The 21,424-nt window shown below is 38.6% G+C and overlaps 1 protein-coding gene across 1 annotated transcript in view; it reads right to left on the reverse strand.

Moving 5' to 3' along the window:
• ELP4 (elongator acetyltransferase complex subunit 4) overlaps positions 1-21,424 on the reverse strand; it is a 145,130-nt gene that overhangs the window by 90,403 nt on the left and 33,303 nt on the right. The window contains exons 5-7 of the mRNA XM_058806364.1: positions 18,242-18,381; positions 11,403-11,487; positions 5,696-5,884 (exon numbers count right to left, since the gene is read on the reverse strand). Coding sequence (XP_058662347.1) covers positions 5,696-5,884; positions 11,403-11,487; positions 18,242-18,381 — 414 coding nt within the window. The remainder of the gene's footprint in view (positions 1-5,695; positions 5,885-11,402; positions 11,488-18,241; positions 18,382-21,424) is intronic.

Below are 21,424 nucleotides of genomic sequence, written 5' to 3' on the forward strand. Positions count from 1 at the left end.
CTACAGCATGGTTAGCAAATACCATCAGCAATAAGAGAAATGAAAAAAAAAAATACTGTTTCCCAAATTAAATTTTGAATAGGACACTTCCTTGAGCTTCCTAGTCAGTCAGAATTTTAAAGATGGTTTTAAAAATGTTTAAAACCAAAATACTCATACCTAAAATTATGTAGATAACCCAAAATACCTGTCATAAACTTACAATATTTCTACTGCTGTTAAAATCTATGTCTCACATACAACAAAAAGCAACATGCAACATTAAAAAGCAAGTAAAAAATAAAACCATACAGAAAAATATGAAGACCATTGCATCTTCATGGTTTCTGTTTTGCAGAGAAATTTGAAAGCTTCCTTAGTTACGATATAAAACCCACGTGATGTTGGATCTCAATACAAATCTTTGTGCAGCTACCTCATCAAACGCATTTGGAGGTTACTCAGCACTTTACAGCAGAGAACTCTCAGGAGTGAGAGCTCTGAGGTAGGCAATCACTCTTACTTCTTGTCATAGGAATAAAGATTTCAAACTGTGAGAAATTCACCAGCTATAGGAGCTCACATCTTATAATCCTATATTAGCAATGGATTCTTGACTTGGAGTTTAGATGCTAAATCACTCAGTGTGAACACAAAAGGCTTGGGATGTGAAAAGGTTTGTTTCTGAATTTTTCTACACCGAAACCATCAGTAACTTCTGCACTTGGGTGAATTCAAAACATTAATATTGTAGGAAATTAATTTTTTAACCTACTGGATGAAATAATGGAAAATACCTTGCTAAACAGAACTGCAGACTCTGAGGACAGGCTCTGTAAGAAGAGTTATTCATACTGACTTTTCATTAGTCAATTAATTTCCCTTGGTACATGCTGACTAATATGGTTTTTAGTCCTTAGCAGTAATACCAGCTTTGAGTTCAAAATAAAGGATGGCTTTAACAAGTGCTCTGCTTTCCCCATTGAATATAATAATCTACTCAAAAAAATCTACTACTACTTAAGAGATACAAAATTGGGAAGGACAGGAATAGAATTAAAAACATTCTTTAGTATTTTGAGGGAAATATCTACTTGGATTTACCAAAGATTTCTAGCAATTAAAGAAAAAAAAAACTACAATGGGAAAATATTTTAAATTCTAATTTAGGACTTTTCCATTACAGACCAGTGACATTCAAGTCCTTTCATTCATGCAATTGCACAATAATTCTTTTTCTAAATTTAGGTATTTAAATGCACTGATTATCAAAACACAGGAAAAGAATTCTTACTTGCTTTTATAATATTCCTTAAACTTGGAAATTGTAACAACAAATGAAATGCCTCTTCAATCTGCCCTCCTTGATCAATGCTAGATTTTAAAAATGGAAGTAATTTTCCCTTTTCAAATGTACCATATGATTTCTCAGGCACAATGCATTTTCAAGAAGCAGTAGGAAGACTTGAAAAATAACCTTCCATCAACTATTTTAATCACACTTGTAAGTAGCTCAATATTTATTACCTGACAGACAGTGTAAGATTAGAGGATGTTCAATCGGTAGAAAATATCAATCAAGTAAAAACTTGTCACATATCACCTGAATAAAATTCATAATTGGATAAGTTTTTTATGTCATTTTCTTGAAACCTTCTTCCAGAATAGTGTATTCCTATTTTTGTGGTTGAGAAAAGAGAATTTTCTTTTTTCTTCATGCACTGTTTGCCCTAGAAGCTCCATCAATAAAACCCCCAAAATCTGTGTGCTTTAGTGGACTACAATTTTTTTCCAGTTACTCTGGAAAAACTCCACACCAACAGACTTTTTTTGCAAACTTGTGTCTTTTACCAAAATACAGCCTTACAGGACATTGTGAGCTGTCCCATCAGGCTGGATTAATGAGCATTATCTTTGAATAAATGCAATTCCAAGTTATTAAATCCAAGACAATGGATTGTTGGAATAATGTAAGAGCCACATTGGTGCATTTGTATCACAGAGGGAAAAACATCAAGAACAAAATCATTATTTAATGCTCTGCAATCACTGAAGAGTCAAACCAGAAATGAGAATTTAGGAAAAGTGAACCAACAATAACAGCATTACTGTTTATCTAAAAGGGTAAGTGACTGTTTAGAAACAGATTAAGAAGGCAGCATGAGAAAAACTGCAAACCAGAATACAGAAAATATTAAATAGGGAGGATCATTTTAATGTTTCACCAGCCAGAAAAAAAGGATAATATATGAAAGGTAAAGGCAAAATTAAACTTTCTGAAAAACAAAGAAACCAAGTAGAGTCAATTTGTGAACTCCCTGTCACAGTACAACATGCAAAGTATTTGGCAAAATACAGGAAAAAAAAACAATTAAAAAAAAAAAATGCATTATTCATATACTTCATATAAAAACCAGAATTAGTCTGGGCTGAAAAGAATTTGCCCCGTCAAAAATCAGTACCAGCAATTGCTTTATTTCTTCTTCACTGGAGCAACTAGTACTGGAGATTGACACAGACAAGGTAAATTATGTCACTACCAAAAATATACTTGTTCATTGCAAAGCAGGTAAAGACAAAGCTATTTTTTTTGTATCCAGACAAAACTTTGATTAAATGTGATTTTGAACTTACATATCCTTCGTGAGAATTACACGTGCAAAGAACTTACATGGAGGCCACCCAATTAATTTAGTTAGGGGCTTAACTACAACCTGGGAAGCAGAGGAACTATTAGAGCTGCACTAGAGTGGTTCAGGGTAAAAAAACTGGGGAATTTACTACATCTTCAGGAAAGCAGTGTGAATTCTCTGCTGAAAAGAATTTGCCCCTGTCAAAAATCAGTACCAGCAATTGCTTTATTTCTTCTTCACTGGAGCAACTAGTACTGGAGATTGACACAGACAAGGTAAATTATGTCACTACCAAAAATATACTTGTTCATTGCAAAGCAGGTAAAGACAAAGTTATTTTTTTGAATCTGCCATCCAGACAAAACTTTGAATGTGATTTTGAACAAAATCACTTAAATGTGATTTTGAACTTACATATCCTTCGTGAGAATTACACATGCAAAGAACTTACATGGAGGCCACCCAATTAATTTAGTTAGGGGCTTAACTACAACCTGGGAAGCAGAGGAACTATTAGAGCAGCACTAGAGTGGTTCAGGGTAAAAAAACTGGGGAATTTACTACATCTTCAGGACAGCAGTGTGAATTCTCTGCGTGTTGAGTGCACTGACTCGAAGATTCGACAGATAAAGCACGTGCTAGAGCTGGCTGATGGAATTAAGCATAGACGCACTTGGAAATAAAGGAAAAAGCTCCCTGTGCTGGGAGAAGGGACGTTTTCCTGCGCGTGTGAGTGCAGCAGAGAGGAGAGGAGCCGCGCAGAGGGAAGGGGAGCAGCTGCTGTGAGCACCAGGCAGCCGCGCACATGTTGGGCGGCGCTGGGCAGCATCCCCGATTATCGGTGCCAGCGAGGCTGCACGCACGCTCCCAGGGGCTGCTGGCAGGCTGCCTGGAGAGGCCAGCACTGTGCCCACTCTGCAGGGCTCTGGGAACTCGCTCCTGTGGGCTACCAGGGACCCTCGGCAGCCCTGCTCCTCCCCACGACAGCTCCGTCCACAGCACGCTGCTTAAAGGGCGCGCCAACTTCCACGGTTTCAAAAAAAAAAAAAAAAAAAAAATTTATTTTAATGCCTGTTGGGATTTTAGCTGACTAGAGATTGGAAAAGTACAAGGTTGTGGCTAATTTTGAGTCTTGCACTTGCGAGATAGCGTGTCTTTGGACTTAGCTGTAGCGTGACAATAAATAGTGAAGGAGACATGAGAAAAGAGAGATGTAACCTTTAAGGAATGGGGAAGAGCTGATGTTGTGGTGTGGCTAATGGACAGTGTAAATTACAGAATATTCATGAGCTTATTACTTGCTGCATAAGTGTCTGATGCTCTCTTCAATAAATGGAACTTGCTGATGACTCAAATTGAGCCCCGAGTTTCCCCTGCACCCGACAAACTGCTCATTCTGCAACAAATGCCCTTGTTTGTTTAAAACATCTAGGCAAAGATTCTGCACATTCATTTTTTTTTAAATTCAGAATTTTCCAGCACTTACTGCTAAAATTAAAAACTCAGTTATTCAAAAAATGAGGTATAATTTTAATTCTAACTCCCTGGAATTTATATATTTTCCTTTTTCTTCATGCACTGTTCGCCCTAGAAGTTTCATCAATATGATCAAATTCTTGAGTAAGTTTGAAGCAACCTTTAGTTTCTATCTTAGAGACACTTCTGTACTTCTCTACAACACAAACATTCTTTTTATTGGCATGGTACATAAAGAAGACCACGATGGAAATATATCCCAATTATGGACAGGCAATTCCAGTGTGTAAGAAGCAGGATCATAGTTTTTACATTCACAAATTCTATTTCTTGCATTAAATTTAACTGCCTCTCTTTCTGAAGGCAGACTGCCAGCTAATATTTAAAAATAATAAGTAAGGAGGTAGAGGTACGTACTGCAAGAGAAATATTCACACACTTTTGACTACAATGGTAAAACTAGAAAATCTTTGTTTTTGAAGGATTAATTGCATTTCATTTATTATTAATTGCATTTAAATAAATAACATTTGCAGGTATTCAAAGACCTTTAACAAATACAGTATGTGTGAGTCATGTATCTACCTAAGCCAGGATTTCATCTATTGATAAACTCACCTAGCATGAAAATATTTTGCATAATATGAGGTTTTATCCAGTACTTTTTTACTAGGATCCAATTAAATACACAAAATTATAGGCTCTCTGTTCATTGTGAATAATAACGTTTTTGCTTTTGTAAGTTACACTCACAGAACAAAAGACTATCTACATTTTTCCTTTTGCTAAAAAAGTTTACTTTCAGAAGATATATTGAAGTCTCTGTACACTATCAGGAACAATGCTGTTAATTGCTTCTGATTTTGCAGTTGGGAAAATGACTCATGCTATAACTGGTTTGCTCCTAGTCCCAGTATAAGAGGATATTAGAATTATGGAGCAAATCTACACCCTTAAAAACAAGGTCAGATATCACTATAATGAGCACTTTAGATAAAGACAGAGAACTGAAAAGCCTTGTATTGATACTCCGAAAAGCATTTTGAAAGCACATAAACATGTTGTAAAAATGATTGAAAAAGAGATTACTATAGATATTTGCTTTTTCACAGTTTCGGACATTTTGTCAATTTTTTAAAAAAGGAATAAGACCAACATTTGGCATAACTGTTCCTAAAATTCATAATTGGGCAAGATTTTTGTGTCATTTTCTTGAAACCCTCTTCCAGAATAATGTGTTCCTATTTTTGTGCTTGAGAAAAGAGAATTTTCTTTTTTCTTCATGCACTGTTTACCCTGGAAGTTCCATCAATAAAACCCCCCAAACCTGTGTGCTTTAGTGGACTACTAACTAAAATAATTTTATACATAGTTCTTTGTAGATTTTGCAGCAGGACTCTCCCACAAAAGTGTAAAGTGTAAGATATAGTCACGTTTTAAGTTCACACTTTGAACAAAAAGGCTTTAAAAAATGTCCAGAACTGCTTTTTTTTTTTTTTTTGGTTGGTTTTTTTTTGTGTTTTTTTTTTTTTTTTGTTTAATGTAGGTTTTAAAGTTTAGCTAAGTGCTGTGGGAGCTCTGGGAGGCAGCAGAAGCAGCATTCCTACCTGGATGAGGTGGGCAGGCACAGTGACGATGCAGGCAGACAGGGATTTCCTGAGCAGGGCACGCAGGACGTACAGGAATTTGGTCAGGCTCCGAGGATCCTCGGGAGCATCACTGCAACAAACATCATCACCCCACAAGATGGAACCCAGGCTCTGAATTCCTATCCTCAAAATGTTCCTTTGTTTTTTCTGTTCGGGGATAAAAAAACACATAAAAAATAAAGAAGTTGTTATTTTTTAAACGCTAGGAGGAATACAATTTCTAGAATGCATGGCCATTATAATGGTGTGTTTTATGTTGTCACAGTAATCACTGTCAATCTCATAAAAATTGCAAATGGAATGGGATTTTTTTTCACTGCTTAGATACCATGGATAATCTAATAGACACATGAAAATACTGAGAACTACTAATTTGTATTTTTTAACCAGCTAAATATAAGTATATTCTGAAATAAAATCTAGTAACACTAGGGCACTTTACATCCTTTCTACCCTCCATCACTGTCTTAAAAATCATGTAGAAGAGTATTTGCTCCCAGTTCTAAGGCAGCTTGCTGGAGTAACCAAACACAACTTCTCCCTCTATTTTCACCCTTCTGCGGCGCCACTTCCATAACCTGACTGTTCCATGCTCTGCTTCAGTTCCACTTTTTCGGAGAGAACAAGGCCAGTGCTTTGCTCACCAACACAGGGGCCTGTCACTGCCTGAGAAGTCTCCAAGTATCATTTATGTCCCTTTCAACTTCTTCCCACCCAGCTGCAGCCACAGCTGTGGAAACACAGAGTGTGATGGGGACAGATTGTCCCTTCTGCTCTGCTTTAGAGGCAGTGGCCAAGTTAAAGCTCCTTTTCTGAAGGGACAGATGATGAAGTCAAAGTTTTAACCTGTTTATGCAAAGCAAAATGTTCTCTCTCATGATGACAACTCTCATTTCTGCTTGTTTGATGCAAGCCTTCCTGGTGGTCTTTGGAAAGGTCTTTAGGGATATTTGCTATCAGTGGCTGAGAGAGAGACAAGGAACTCCCTCATTGAAAGACTTCCTGCACAAAGTGATCAAAGAAACATTTCTAGGGCTCATACTTGAAGACAAGCTTTCTTTAATTATACACACACACACATATATATATAAATGCTAGTTTTGATAAGTAAAAGCTTGCAAGTACTTCTCACTAGAGAAAAGCGTTTTGATAAACTGCACCGATGCCACAGGTTTAGCTTTTCTATTTTTCCCATTCTGTGCTGCTTTAGTGTGTGGGTCTGGGCTCCACATTCAGGGATGGTGAGCTCTGTGCACAGAGCAGGGAGACAAAACAATTCCTGCTCCAGCTGGGCACCAAGGACAAATGATCCCAATCTCAGCCCCAGAGCACAAACCCCGTGGGCTGCAGAGAGAAAAACAAGCAGGCTGGGAGTGCCTGGGCTAAAGCTGCAATGGGACAATGAACTGCAAGGTGCAAATGGAGCAGAACTGATCCCAGGGAGAGAGCCCGGCAGCGCTCGTGCATTTTGGGGCCATTTTGGGTCATCTTGGGTGCAGCCCTGGCTGGGCTCTGGTGCTGCCCAAGGTGGATCCATGGAGGAGATGCTTTGAATCAATGCCTGCTTTATTCTGTAGCTCTGCCCAGCCCCTGCTCCAGGGCAGCCTGCACAAGGGATCAGCAGATATTAATTTCCAACAGCTGGAATAAACAGCAACTCTCAAGCACAAACCTTGGCCCAGCTGCTCTGGAAATCCAGAGGCAAGGTTTGGACAAGACAAGAGGCTGTTCCAAAAGCTTCCTTACCCATGTTGGGTCGGACAGAGCCTGGGTGTGAGACACAGCCCCACATGGCTCTGCTTTTATCCACTTGTGTGTCACCCAGGGAGCTGATCTGCCAATTCACCCCCAGTCCCTGGGGAAGCAATCTGTGCTTCAACTTTGGCTTCTTTAGTCTCAGGCTTTGCAGCTTTTAGGCTTTAGTTACAAAAAGTGAACTCTTTACACCACTGTACAAAGATCAGGATGTCAGTACAGGATAAGACAACACTTCTCTGTATGGTGTCCTCTCAGATCAGGTGTTCAGTTTTAAAAAGAACAGCAAAAAAGAGAAGTTTTTGTCTAATATTCTTAAATTACTTCTGACCAGAGCAGATTCAGGCACTCCTTGATGCGCACTTAAGCAACAGGAAAAAAAACAACCAGGCATATAAAAAATAGTTTTAGCCAGGTATGATGGACATTAACCAGGCAGAGAAAGCATTACAGTATTTCAAATTTTCAACACAAACATAGATAAAACTTGCAGAAACTTTTTAAATGAGAAAAATATTTTTTGTTATGAGGAACATCCATAAGAACAACATACAGAGGAAAGACCTGTTCTGTTAACGGAGAGCGGATGACAGATGCTTATTTCACAACATCAAGGCATAAGAGTAGTAAAAGATAAAGCTATTCAGACAACTGATAATATCAGATGTATTTATTTGGCCAGTAATAGAACTTCTATCAGCATGATTTGTTATACAAAAAGATATATACTAATATACATAATATATATAATTTATTTCTATTTTAGTTTATTATTCCGAAACTGAAATGTAAGAAAAGTGTAAATCTGATATTCTCCCACAACCAGCCTGCTGTAAAGAGTAAAGTAACATTTTTTAAAAAGCACCACTAGATCTTTAATATTCACATTAGCCTGGAAGTTTGGATTTATTTTGCAATTAAAAAAAAAAAAAGTAATTCTTGTAACAGTGTTTAATTTGGCAGCAGAAATTCGGATTATGAAGAATTCAGAAAACCCACCTCCAAGAAAACAACAAAATAAATCCCCCTCAACAATTACCCTGAAAGCCTCCAAAGTATACAAAATTAATGTTAGGAAATAGTTGCCTATTAAACCTTTGCTGTCAAACACGAAAACTCCAAAACTCTCTGAAACAAAGAGGTGCTATTCTATATAACTTAATACCATGATCCATTTGTAAAGGATTCCCACTTAAGGATCAATAAGTGGGAGTAAGCGGGAGGCTTTGGGAAGGCTGTAAACCTAAGGCTTGTATTTGGAGCTTCCAGATAATTCCAACTCTGATTTTCCAAATATTAACTAATTATTAACTACTAACTAATGTTAACTGACTGTATTAGGTCCTAGAGATGCCTGAGCATTTTATGAAAGGCTACCAAGCCCATAATGGTGGTTTTCACTTATTTTCCCAATTGTGTCAAACCATCTCTCAGCTGGGATGAGTCACATCCTGCTCAGTTTTCTTCAAATAAAGAAGTAAATCAAAGTATCATTGGCAAATGGATGTGAAAGCAGCCAAAAAATACCTGAAAGTTTTTCCAGTCAAGTATGGGATTATTTGAGGGTGGGAGTACAGGCACAAACTTCTCAGAAGCTTTTATGATTATATACACAGGTATACACAGGTCCAGAAGGATACAGGCTGCTCCTTACTCTACAATCTTCACACCTGCCTGCTTAAAAAGCACTTTAGAGAGCTCAGTAAATGAAATGAAATGAAATGAAATGGCAAGGAATTGCTCAGAGATTTGGCAAGTAAAAGATCCAAGGTGTGTTCCAGGCCACTGCTACATTCAAGTCTGGAGACATTTTTAAGATGTGTGCATTACACAAGGCTTCTAAATGTACAAAATTTGACTGTACAAAGAAAGATGATGCAAGGGGAAAAGTGGAATATTAAAAGAAAATAATAGAAACCTCTCCAGGAAACTGCTTGCCTTACCTCCCTCGAAACAGAAAGAACTACATAGTGCTAATGGCTTTCTAGATCAATAAACTGGCCTGAAAACTGACTTTTAAAGTTTCACCTTTGAAATTTATATGTATTATTGAGCAAAAATACACTGTTAGATTCATCTCAGCTGAAGTTCAGGTTTTGTTTAGTGACACTAGTAAGTCATTTTGAAACAACTGACAAAAAACAGAGAAAACAACGATTGGCGATGTTGAATTTTCGCAAGCAAAAAAAAAAACCCACACGGGTGCTGCCTCTGAAAAACCTTCATTTTCTTTTATACAAAAGGGTGTGTACAAAGAAAGATAAGCAATGAGAGATAAGAAAGATAAGCTGCTGTCCTGGGCAGGAGGCTGGCAGGGTGTGTGTGTCACCCAGGGCTCTGAGGCAGGAGGAGCATCCCCCAAGGATGACACACATCTCTGTTGCCATGGCTACCGCGGGGAGAGGGGCCTGGCAGGGACCAATGGCCTTCTCCAGGCTGGCAGTGGCACCGAGGGGAGGGCAAAACCCTCGCAGACATCTCGGCTGAGCACGGGCACCGACATTTCCACGCGAGGGCTGCGCGCAGGTGACGCTCCCAGAGCCCGCTGGCACGCAGGAGAACAGCCCCTCCTGCATCACCTCCCTGCAAAAACCACTCCCAGGCTATTGCAGCAGGTTCAGGCAGCTCTTGATGTGCACTTAAGCAACAGAGAAAAAAAAAAAAAAAAAAAACACAAAAAAACTAATATTCCTAAGATACTGAATTTGAATTAGATAATTTCAGGCTCTCCAGGCTCTCTCTCTTCTACTGCAGTGGCATTTCTACTGTACAGCAATAATCACCTTTCAATTGAGCATCAATCTGTACAGTTTATTGTATTATTTCCATCAGCTCCAAAGGACTGCCACATTACTGAACATGACAGAGAATAACTTACAGGGCACTGCTCAAATTAGAAAAGGTCTTCCAGCCTATGTTGTTACACTTAAAGAGTTTTTGATTCCCACATTTTATACTTTATTGTCACACACATCTTTTGTGGAAAATCCTTTCTTTAGGATTTTTCCGCCTTCTGAGAAGCTGAGAGGCCCCAGAAAGAGAATGTAAACATTGATCATCTGCCGCTGTGGAATGCAACAGGTGCATCTGTGATTGGCCCATATTCCATGTTTACAATTAAGGGCCAATCAAAAGACCCGAGAGAATCAGAGGGAGCTCCTTTGTTGATTCATTCCTTTTTTCTATTCTTAGTTTAGCAGCTTCTGAACTTCTCTCTCTATCCCTTTTAGTATAGTCTTAATGCAACTTATATAATAAAACAATAAATCCAGCCTTCTGATCATGGAGTCAAGATTCTCGTCTATCTCTTCACCCCTGAGGAACCCTTGCAAGCCTGGTAATACTTTATGAAGAGTACAGAGATTTTTGGAAGGCTGACAAGCTGATTTGTAAATTGAAATAGCATTCTTATTTCTTTACTTCTCTTTCAATGCTCACCACACAAAGATGCTTCCATTTAATCAATTAAAAAATTCACACCAGTTAAAACAACAATAAAAAACCCTGAAAGTTTAGGGGTAAATGTTTAACTTCAAGAATCTTGAGCAGATTATGCTCAAGTTTATGCTCAATTATGCTAAAGCTATAATTTGAAAAACAAATATTCTAAGTGAAAATGTGTTTTGCTTCTTTCCATTATATTTGGCCATCCATTTATTAACTAATTGCACAGAAAATGCATTTTACTAATGCTGCCTTACATTTCTTTCTCTGCATATCTGTAACAGGTAAAAATTAAAAAAAAAAAAAACAAACCCTTAAAACATGAACAACACTATTTATTTTGCTTGTTTACTTTACCAATGTTCACAAACAACTTGTTCTTTAATAATTTGTCCAAGACCTTGTGCAAGAACAGCAAGAAAAGAACAGTTCCAGGATTAAAGAGGAGCGTGAGGGTGTTCAGTACCTGGGGGTCAGAGCCATCAAAGCCCTCCTGGGAAATGATCCTCTGAATGGACTGAAGCAGCCTTGCATAACCACTGTTCATATTCCTGTTGGGAAGCAGAAACAGTTCAGTCACACGTTTCAGTATTCTCCTATGTGTCTCTAACAGCTGTATAAAAATTAAATATGAACAGATGCAGCTCTCAGTGCAAGTGCCTCGTGGAAAAGAGGTGTCAGAGAAGAAAAAAAACCCCAAAAACTCTTTGAATAAAGTTGACATTATAAGCAGCTTCATATTAACTAGTTCAGTGCTCAGACATTTAGTGAAAGCTAAAACCTCTAGGGATTAAGGTAACTTAATTATGTCAGGCTCACTTACATCTAGGAGATTAATGATTTAATGTATCAACTTAAAGCTGAAACCATTCCAGCCCAGTACTAATCTTCTGTAACTGACAGAGATCTACCCAGTTGTTATTCCAAGTATTCCTAATCAATGCCCTGATGAACAGAGTTGACTTTCTATGAAAATTTTCATGCATTTTCACAGCTTTATTTGCATGACAGCAAAATTGCGAGGTAGCATTTATTCTGTGTATTGTTTAGAAAATATAACATTCAGAGCAATAAACAAAAGCAAACCAATGGCTAAAAATGGATTTAAGCAGACTTAACACAAAATGAAGGTTCAGGAAATCATCTTGTCAGACTTAGAAGCTCTTTACTTTCAAAGAACGATTCAGGTGCTCACTTTTAAAACAGAAATTGTTTTCTTAAACCTCATGGACCACACAGAGCTGAGTGTCTGGGCCTGATACATGTTCCTCATTGCAGCTTAAACCCTTCCATCTTTTCTGTCTTTGACATTTTCTTCCAGTCTCATCAAGGGTTGAAGATGCAAACCTCTAGCTCTTGTACCTCTTTGGATATACAACAGGTTATTTTGAAAATTTTGCCTTTAAAAATATTCTTGTTTGCTCCATAATTTATGTGTCTGGCAACAGCTGAAGTTGGAGGGCACCCTGAGAGACCACCTGGCCCAATTATTAATGAAATATTATTATTAATATTATTCCCATTACTTTACTAAGAGCCTAGACTGTTATCCCAATGCATTTTACTGACGAATAAACCCAAATAAACTTGCTTTCCTCCCTTGGCACAGGAGAGAATTCAACTTTTCTGAGAAGCATGCAAGAATTGCAATGATCTGTCTTTTGCACCATTGCTTCAACTCAAAAATGTGTGTTTCCTTTAAGAAAACAGTATCCATACAACCCCAATCCTAAAATATACTTGAGTTATAAACATCTACAAAAAAGTCATGCGGTCCTAAAAAAATTGAGTTTTGAAACAATCAATATCATAAAACACTAAGAGATGACCTTTCTCTGATATGAACACAAAGGAGAGTTTCCAAATCAAACTCTGTTTGTTTCAGATTTAGTACCCTAGAAGGCTACTGGCTAAACTGATGCATATACTATAAATAAAGGGTATTTAATAATTTAATACCCTTTATGAAATGCAGACCTGAAAATTAACAGGCAGGGTGTGATCTCAACCTGATATTTCATGCATAAAGTCTGCCTTGCTATACAAAAAAAAGCAAGTTGAACTTCTCGAGTCCATTACTTTCCTAGTGCTCAGTTGCAAAAGGAATGGAAAATAAATGTTCTGCCCACACTGTGTGGCAGCTATCAGTTTAGAGGGTGAACTTTAGCCCCCCAGAGTAGCCAAAATTCTCTCTCTGTGTCTTTGCACTATCACAACAGATAATATTTTATTTTGCCAGAGAATAGACAAAATATTTGCCAATTTTTGATTCATTCCTAACTTGTTTTTGAAAGTTAGTGGATAAAAGAATTAAACAGCCAAAGCACTTGCAGCATTAAAGGATCTCAAAATTAAAACAAAGAAATAAAATAGATCATCAATTAATCTACCAGAAAGAGATTTGCAGCAAAGAAAGAATTTTTAAAAATCATGTAGTATATGTAGATTTTTTAAAAATATCAAAACAGGTGCTTTTCCATCTCTTTCTAAAATATTAATGGTTTCCTTGAATTTGACCCATCTTATGTAAATAAGAACATGAAAGATAATGTAGAAACACTGTTTATAAAAGCAAGTTGCATTACCCTTCTGGCAATGTTTGTCACAATATTTAAGGAAGGAAATAAGATATTGCTTATTTTCCAATTTCTAGTCTTTTTTTGGATTTGTTGCTAAACACGACTTGATGTTGATAATGAGTTTAAACAACTCCTCCTTTACTCATTTTTTTTGTTTACCACTTTAGTAATGGGTAAAGCAGGAGCTGGCAAGAAGGTATCCTGGTTACAACAAAGGCTTTGCTGATAGTTTCCAAGCACTTAACAAAGGTGAGGTTATCAAGGGGATGACAAATAGCCTTGTTATAGAAAAGGAGACTCCATTAGGCAAGACAGTCAAACCTCTTTTATCTAAATTTATTGGTAAATCCAGTCTCTAGATAAATTTACTCTTTTTTTCAAATGCACGTACTTTCTTAAGGCAAGATTTACAAGTCTTACTGAAAAACCACAAGTTAATTATTTTGGATTTCTTGATTTACCAAACCTTCTTGTTTGGTTTATTGCCCTGAAGGAGGAGACTGAAGGCAGAGATGGAAAACAAGCACCACCAGAGAGGACATCCCCGATTCCTGCTGGGCGCCAGCTCCAGCAGCGCAGCCACCAGGACACAGAATATCCTGGCAACAACCAGTGCACAGCAGCTCCTGCCAGCCACACAGCCCTGTAAAGCTGGGCCCAGCACACAGCTGCCCTTCCCCAGCACAAAATGAGATAAGACAGGGAGGGTTTGTGTCTTCTTCTGCCACCGAACACCCGGGCCCATTTACTGCTTCCTTCAGCAGCACTGGCTTCAGTTAATTTTTAGCATGGGGCAATGAATTCCCATCCACCTTGAGTGATTTTCCCCATGGTTTTTAATTCAAACCTGTTGCATCTAAATTTATTGGTAAATGTAGTCTCTAGATAAATTTATTCTCTCCTAAAAAGCCTGTACCTTCTTACGGTAAGATTTAGAATTACCGCTGAAAAACCACAACTTCATTATTTTGGTTTCTTTGATTATCAAATTGCCCTGAAGAAGGAGACGGAATGCATGGATGGAAAATATGAAAGCAGAGACAGAAAATCAGTGTTGCCTGCAGGGCCACCAGAGAGGACATCCCCGATTCCTGCTGGGCGCCAGCTCCAGCAGTGCAGCCACCAGGACACAGAATATCCTGGCAACAACCAGTGCACAGCAGCTCCTGCCAGCCACACAGCCCTGTAAAGCTGGGCCCAGCACACAGCTGCCCTTCCCCAGCACAAAATGAGATAAGACAGGGAGGGTTTGTGTCTTCTTCTGCCACCGAACACCCGGGCCCATTTACTGCTTCCTTCAGCAGCACTGGCTTCAGGTAATTTCTAGCATGGGGGAATGAATTCCCATCCACCTTGAGTGATCATCCAAGGGAACCCTGTGGTTTAATTCAGCCATCAGGTCCCAGGAACTGCAGAAAGGACAGCAAACATGGCTGTTAAATGTTATACCTGCACTGTACACACAGGTGCCAGTTTATAGGGTAACACTTTGCCCCTGCCCCTATCAAAAAACAGGCACAAACACATGTGAAAATACAGGAAACAAAAGGAAGACTGATCCATCCAAATGATGTTGATAACCTCCAAAACTCATTTTTAACTGCAAAGAAAAGATCAGTTTTAATCTAATCAGGCATAAAAATCACCTTTCTTTTCAAGTCCATAAAGAAACCAAGTGCTTGTGTGGATAGCCAGAGGGGGACATATAGATAAATATACATGATTTCTCAAAAGGGCCAAGAGTTTCTGGCCTATATAAATTCCCTACATCTCTGATCCTGCAAGGGAAACTCTGATATTATCTAAAAAGATACATTAGCTACAATTGCAGAGACAGTTCACTCACTGAGTAACAGGTGAAGTAAAATGGATTTCTTTTTTGGATTTTATTTAATTTAGACACCATGACTAATGTGAATTAAGGAATCACAAATACAGGGATGAAAAGGACCCCAGTTAGTCTGACAGATGTTTACCTAGCTTGTCCTTAGAGATTTTCAGCGATGGAGATTCTACAATGCTCCTGTCTGCAAGGCAACTTCTTGTGCAAATCATTAGAAAAACATCTCCATATTTCCTGCCTCTATTTCTACCATACTTACTGCAGCCCATGATTGCAGAAGACAGAGCTGCATCCTGTGCATGTCAGTTTTTAACTCTGCTTCCATTTTTCCAAGAACTTCCATTTTAAGCCTAATATCAGGGACTGTAATTTTGAAAAATCCTTCCTTCCCACCTTGTCTTAACACTGACCTAGCACAACCTTTTTAAAATAGGGAATCCAAAACCTACTGTGTTTGTGGTCAGAAATGACAACAATCAAAGTTAGAAGACAAATGAGCTACTGTAAAGAAAGAGACTTACACAACTCTGCATCCCCCACAGATTTCTAAGAGTTTGCTATTCCCAGTGTGGTCTCTGTTCCTCCCTGTCACAACGTTGTGTAGTTTTTAGACTGCATGTCAATGTTTGGAATGGTGGCTGGCTGTTACTTTGGTACCTGCCTTTACTCCCAACACCACAGTTCTTTCATTTCCTTGGGAGGGACTTCTTGAAGGAGACCCACGTTGAGGTGGAAGGGAGAAGAAAAGGAGATAAGCCTTCCAAAGGCCACCTTTATCTGATCATCCTCCTCACCTCATCACTCTGTGCTCTCCCAATTTGCCAAGAAAATTACACAAACCCTATTTTTCTGTTAGATTTAAACTAAAAAAAGAGTAGAACTCACACAGTAAGAAGGATGCACTTCTATCAGTCTAGCACACAAGCACAATACCACCATTAAACAAGGCTTATAAAATCAAATGCATAAAGTCCATTCCTTATGCTATACCGATGAGTTAATTTGATTTTAATGTAAAATGAACTAATACTTGACAGCCATATAGTTAGTGGATGAGTCACAACATTCTCATTAGCTAGAGAAGAGAAAGGGAGTTAAATTGCTCAGTAACTGGAACCACACTTGCAACCTCTCAGATATTTTTGTGTCCATCCACTATTGCTCTGCTACTAAAAATCAGAAATTATAACATTAACATATAAACAAAATTGGTTCAAATACTTATATAGAAAGAAGTTCTCTGCTTTGACCTAAAATTGGTTTTTTTTTACACTATCACAAGAATTTACTTCACAAAGCAGAGACATTTGATCATGCAACACAGAACAACACAGAGACTTGGCTTTTGCTTTGCTACAGCTCTAAGAAAGGTGGCTCATACTGCACTTCTTTCACAAATCAGGTTTTATATGAGTGCACTGCAGTGGAAATCAATCCCAGTGAATCCCACACTGCCTCCAGGAGCTGGCCCTATACAATGGGATCTATAAAGCTAGGTATTATACGAATGATATAAATTACACTATTATATAAATTCAGGGACTGGGCTGGACAAAGAAAATGCCGGCCCAGCCTTGATGTTTGACTTGACTTGAAGTGTCTCCAAGAAAGACACAATGGATTGTGTGTCTAGAGGCTAAGAGGAGCCTTTGCTACTGTCACTCATTTTCTCTCAGTCTTCCTTAACTCCCTACTGACAGCCATAAACATAATGAGTTATTCATTCCGAGGAGAGCTTGAATAGGAGATGTTCTGCAAGACGTAATTAGCGATTGTAATTTTATTCACAGCATATTGCGCTTTCCTTAGGTGAAGCTGTAGGATGTAAGAAGTAAAAGCACATCATCAGCTAATCTGATCTAGCACTCTGAGCTATGTGGGTCAAGGATGGCCTGCCTCCTAAGCCCTGCAAACAGCAGAGATCCTTTTAGGGCCGACAGCCACCTGACAAGCCCATCTCTGAGCTGCTCAGGGAGGGTTCCAGCCAGACAGGAGCAGCTCTCCCAGTCCCCACACTGGGCTGTCGGCAGCGCTGGGCTCACAACGGGCAGCCAGGCTGTCCTAGTAATGTCTGCCTTAATTGTCACTGCCAACCTGCTCCCCCCCCTGCCAGTTTGCAGCTTCCTCGTCCTCTGCCTGGATTGGGATTGAAGGCACTTGAGAGGATAGCTCACACTCAGACTCAGGTGTTTATTACTTCTCATCTATGTCACAGCCTCACAGGCAGTGAGTTCTGCAGTTCTTCACTAACAAGGCACAAAATGGCTAACTATCTTTTGTTACAAGGCCTTTTAAGGCTAAACTATCCAGTTAAGAAACGACACCTAAATTATTTTCACTTTTAACCCAATATCTAATCACTTGAAGTCCACAATGTGGAGTTTCCTGATCAATTACACAAAACCACCCAAACCCATGGAGAAGAAGGTGAAGAAGAAGGACCAGCCTCTACCCTAAAACCTCCATCTTGCTTTTACTATATTACTATATTCTAAAATCCTAAACTCTACATTTTCCACCCTGCGATGTTACACATTCTATTCAAACTCCCAGTTCTGTCATTCCATTTTGGAAGCTTTCTCCACAGCCCCAGGTCAATGCAGCGTTCTCTTGGGGGTCAGTGCCTGCCTGCACAGACACCCTGAAATTCGCAACATCCAGAACACCAACACTCCCCCATTTGGGAGCAGAGCTCTGAGCTGTCCCTGTGCCACCCCAGGTGGGTGGCACTGAGTGGCACCCATGGCCAAACTGCTCCTGACCCCCCTCCATCACCATAGCAAGGGCAGACCCAAAATAATTTATTTTAGACCCAATTTTCATTTCCTGCCAACATGCATGCAAAATCTAAACACACAACAGAACCGTGGTGTCAAAACTTACCATGTTTTCATTTCAGGCTCGGAAGGCAACTCTTCATGGAGGTAAAATCTGTGCAGTTTGACAGACTGACACAGTTCTGGAGACATTTTTTTAGAAACATCATAATAATGGCCAAACTTTGTATATGTTGTTGGGCTGGTCTGTGGAAACAACAGTACTGATTACAATCTTAAACTATTATCTGTCAAAGGAAAGTAATTAACTAGCAATGCACTTCAAACTTCTGGTTTTTTTCCCATTCAGCCTAAATAAAAGCTTAAAGTAGAAAAACGTTATAATAATTACTACTAAGTTTTCATTCCCCCATTGCCATACACGAATGTAAATCTTTCACACAGAGTTCAGCCTCTACTATTCCAAGTTGCAGCACCAAAGTGAAGCCAGATAATTAAAAGAATGCATTTTTTGCACATGTTCTAGACAGATGATCACAAATGTGCAGAGGCCAGATCTATGAAATCAGCAGAACATTGTGTGTTCAGTCTCTTTGATTTTTCAGTCTCTGACAATTATATGGGTGCTGCAGAAATATTTTCAGCTGACTTTGAAAACTTTTCTCTTTATTTATGATCAGTTAAAATAACCCAACCATTGCATCTTCATATAAGTGATTTCAATAGAAAAATAAGAAATAGTTTAAAATTATTTTCAGTTCCTTGAAAATCAAATAAACAGGCTGAGCATTACATGCAATTACTATGATTTGCCATAATGAAGATACATTTTCTTCAGATCTTAATTTTGGTACATGAAACACCATAAACCAAATTTAATGTATACCTGCGCAGGAATTACACATTTTGAACATGCTGTGCTGTTAAATAGAGGAAATAAATGCATCTGTTTGGTCCATATTAATGGAATTCAGAACAGAACTTGCAACATTATTTGAATTATAAATGAAATTTAACACCCCTAGAGACCCCTCCTCCAGACTGTTATACCATGAAATATTCAAGTAGATAGTATTTCACCAAAAAAGGTATTGAACTGTTAAGATTAGTTAGAAGGATTTGATTTAGGGTAAATATTTTGAAATTATTTGACTAATAGGTTTTAGGCCTGGTCAGTTATCAGAGAATATCAACAGTAACAATAATGCAATACTTCTCCCAGAATAACCAATGAAACCCAAACTTTTAGTTAAAAGAAATAATTAGTTTAAAAAAAAAATCAAAAACCCGTGGAATTGCTTATGAATATCTAGTCATTTGAGGCAACTAGTTTTACTAAAAAAATTATATAGAAAAGCACATTCTCTAAATCAGTGTACCAATTTATTTCTTGGTATCTGATTTTCAAAGCAGGCCATTCAATAAGACACAACATTCCATCAAAATTTAAATGTTTTTCTTGTAAAATGTAACTTTATTCAAAACAAGGATTCTGAAAGCAATTTAAACAGGGGCTGTTCTTTGGCCTATAATCTATTCTTTATCCGGATTACAGATCAGAATGTTTTTACTGCAATCTCTGCCAGAGCTCATCTTTTTATTGTGTACTTCCAAGCCCCCTTAATGTTTTAGAAAGGCCTTGACTAACTGAACTTTGATCTGATGTCTTCATTGAGAAAAGCTCCAGGTCGCCCATTTCAGATGCAAATCCTTCCTGAGGCCCAATAGAGTTTAGTAAAAGACAGCAAAAAAGAAGAAACAAGAAGTTTCCAGGATCCTCTTTGAGAATCCTGAGGCACATTGGTGTCCTTAATCCACCCCGCCGCAGGGATTAAGGTAGGTGATAACCTCTCCCGCTTCCAAAGAATGAGCACAGCGCCCACAAACTGGGTGGAGCCTGGGATTTGGCGCTTATAAAACCCCATAAAAGCAATAAAAGCTGGGTCCGTGGCAGAGGGCCCTGAATAGGGCTCAGTGTCCTGCATTCCCAGGCTTAGCAGGGAGCTGCTGGGAAGCCTACCTGACCCAAGGAAGCGTGAATAATGGACCGGGGCAGAGCGGCCGCGCGCGGCCCACACTCGCCAGCCCTCTCTGACACTGATACCTCAGGCCTCGAGTTTTTCCTCCTCTTGGTTTGGTTTTAGCTTTGTATTAAGTTAGTTTATAATTTATATTAAGCGCTACTAGGATCTTTTCACAGGATGGTAAGGAAAAAACAATCCCATTCCAGCTGGAGGCTCAAGGACAATCTCTTCAAAATTCAGGCCCAAAGCTTAAACAACGTGAGAATAGGAGGGTGGGCAAGCAAGCAAGGAGGATGAAACTTCATCATTTGAAGCCATTAGTTGGACAATTAACTCCAACACGCAAATAGATTAAAACATATAAAAAATGTGAGATCTCATGACCAAGCCCTCTTTTGCTTCCATCTTGGAGGCATCTGGGCACTGCCAGGGCATGGTCTTTGAAGGCACTTCCATAAATGTCCACTTTATTCCTCTGAACTCCTTCTAGCTTCTGCTCCAGCTCCTCAAGAAGGCATCACTACATTCCTTAGAAGGCTGGAGGCTCAGGCCGGCTCTTTCCTGGATTCCTGGTTTGCACAAGGAGAAATGCTCCAAATTGTCAGCGAGCAGAGCGCGCTTTTACGCTACCGTCTGCTGTTAATGTTTCTAATTGCAACCCTAATGTGCTAGAAATCTCAGATTTAGGATGAACCAAGGCAGAAAATTGATTTCATGCTGTGACAGTTTATATATTGCCCCAAGAACATAAGCAGTTCATTCAAAAAAAAAAAAAAAAGGAGAAAAAAACCCCACACTGTCTTGCATTGCTAAAGAGACTCTCCAAATACTCAAAAATTGAAATTAATTCACCTCTGATATAGATATAATTAACAAACTGGCAAAAGCACATCAAGCACAACAAGGTCTTTCACTCCAACAGATTTCTTATAAATCTATTTTTTTCTGATGCAAGGTATATGCAATATGTAGAAAGAAACTGGGACAGCTGTGAAGAGCACTAATACAAATGCCTAAGAACAAAAACCAGGTACCTGGCTGGTCTAAACAGGGTCAAATAAATGCAAAGGGAACATCTGAACTACCAATCAAAAAATCTATTATTACTCAGAAACAGTAAACAAATCAATCATCAAAAATACCACAAAGACATCTTTTACTCAGCATTCCTGCTCTGTATTTAGCCAGATAATGGGTAGAAAAGTTTCTGCTATCATGCTTAGAGTTCTAGCTAAAAGCAAAGCTAATTTTTCTCTTTCACAGTT

Source organism: Ammospiza caudacuta, chromosome 6 (assembly GCF_027887145.1).
Source record: "Ammospiza caudacuta isolate bAmmCau1 chromosome 6, bAmmCau1.pri, whole genome shotgun sequence".
Classification (NCBI taxonomy): domain Eukaryota; kingdom Metazoa; phylum Chordata; class Aves; order Passeriformes; family Passerellidae; genus Ammospiza; species Ammospiza caudacuta.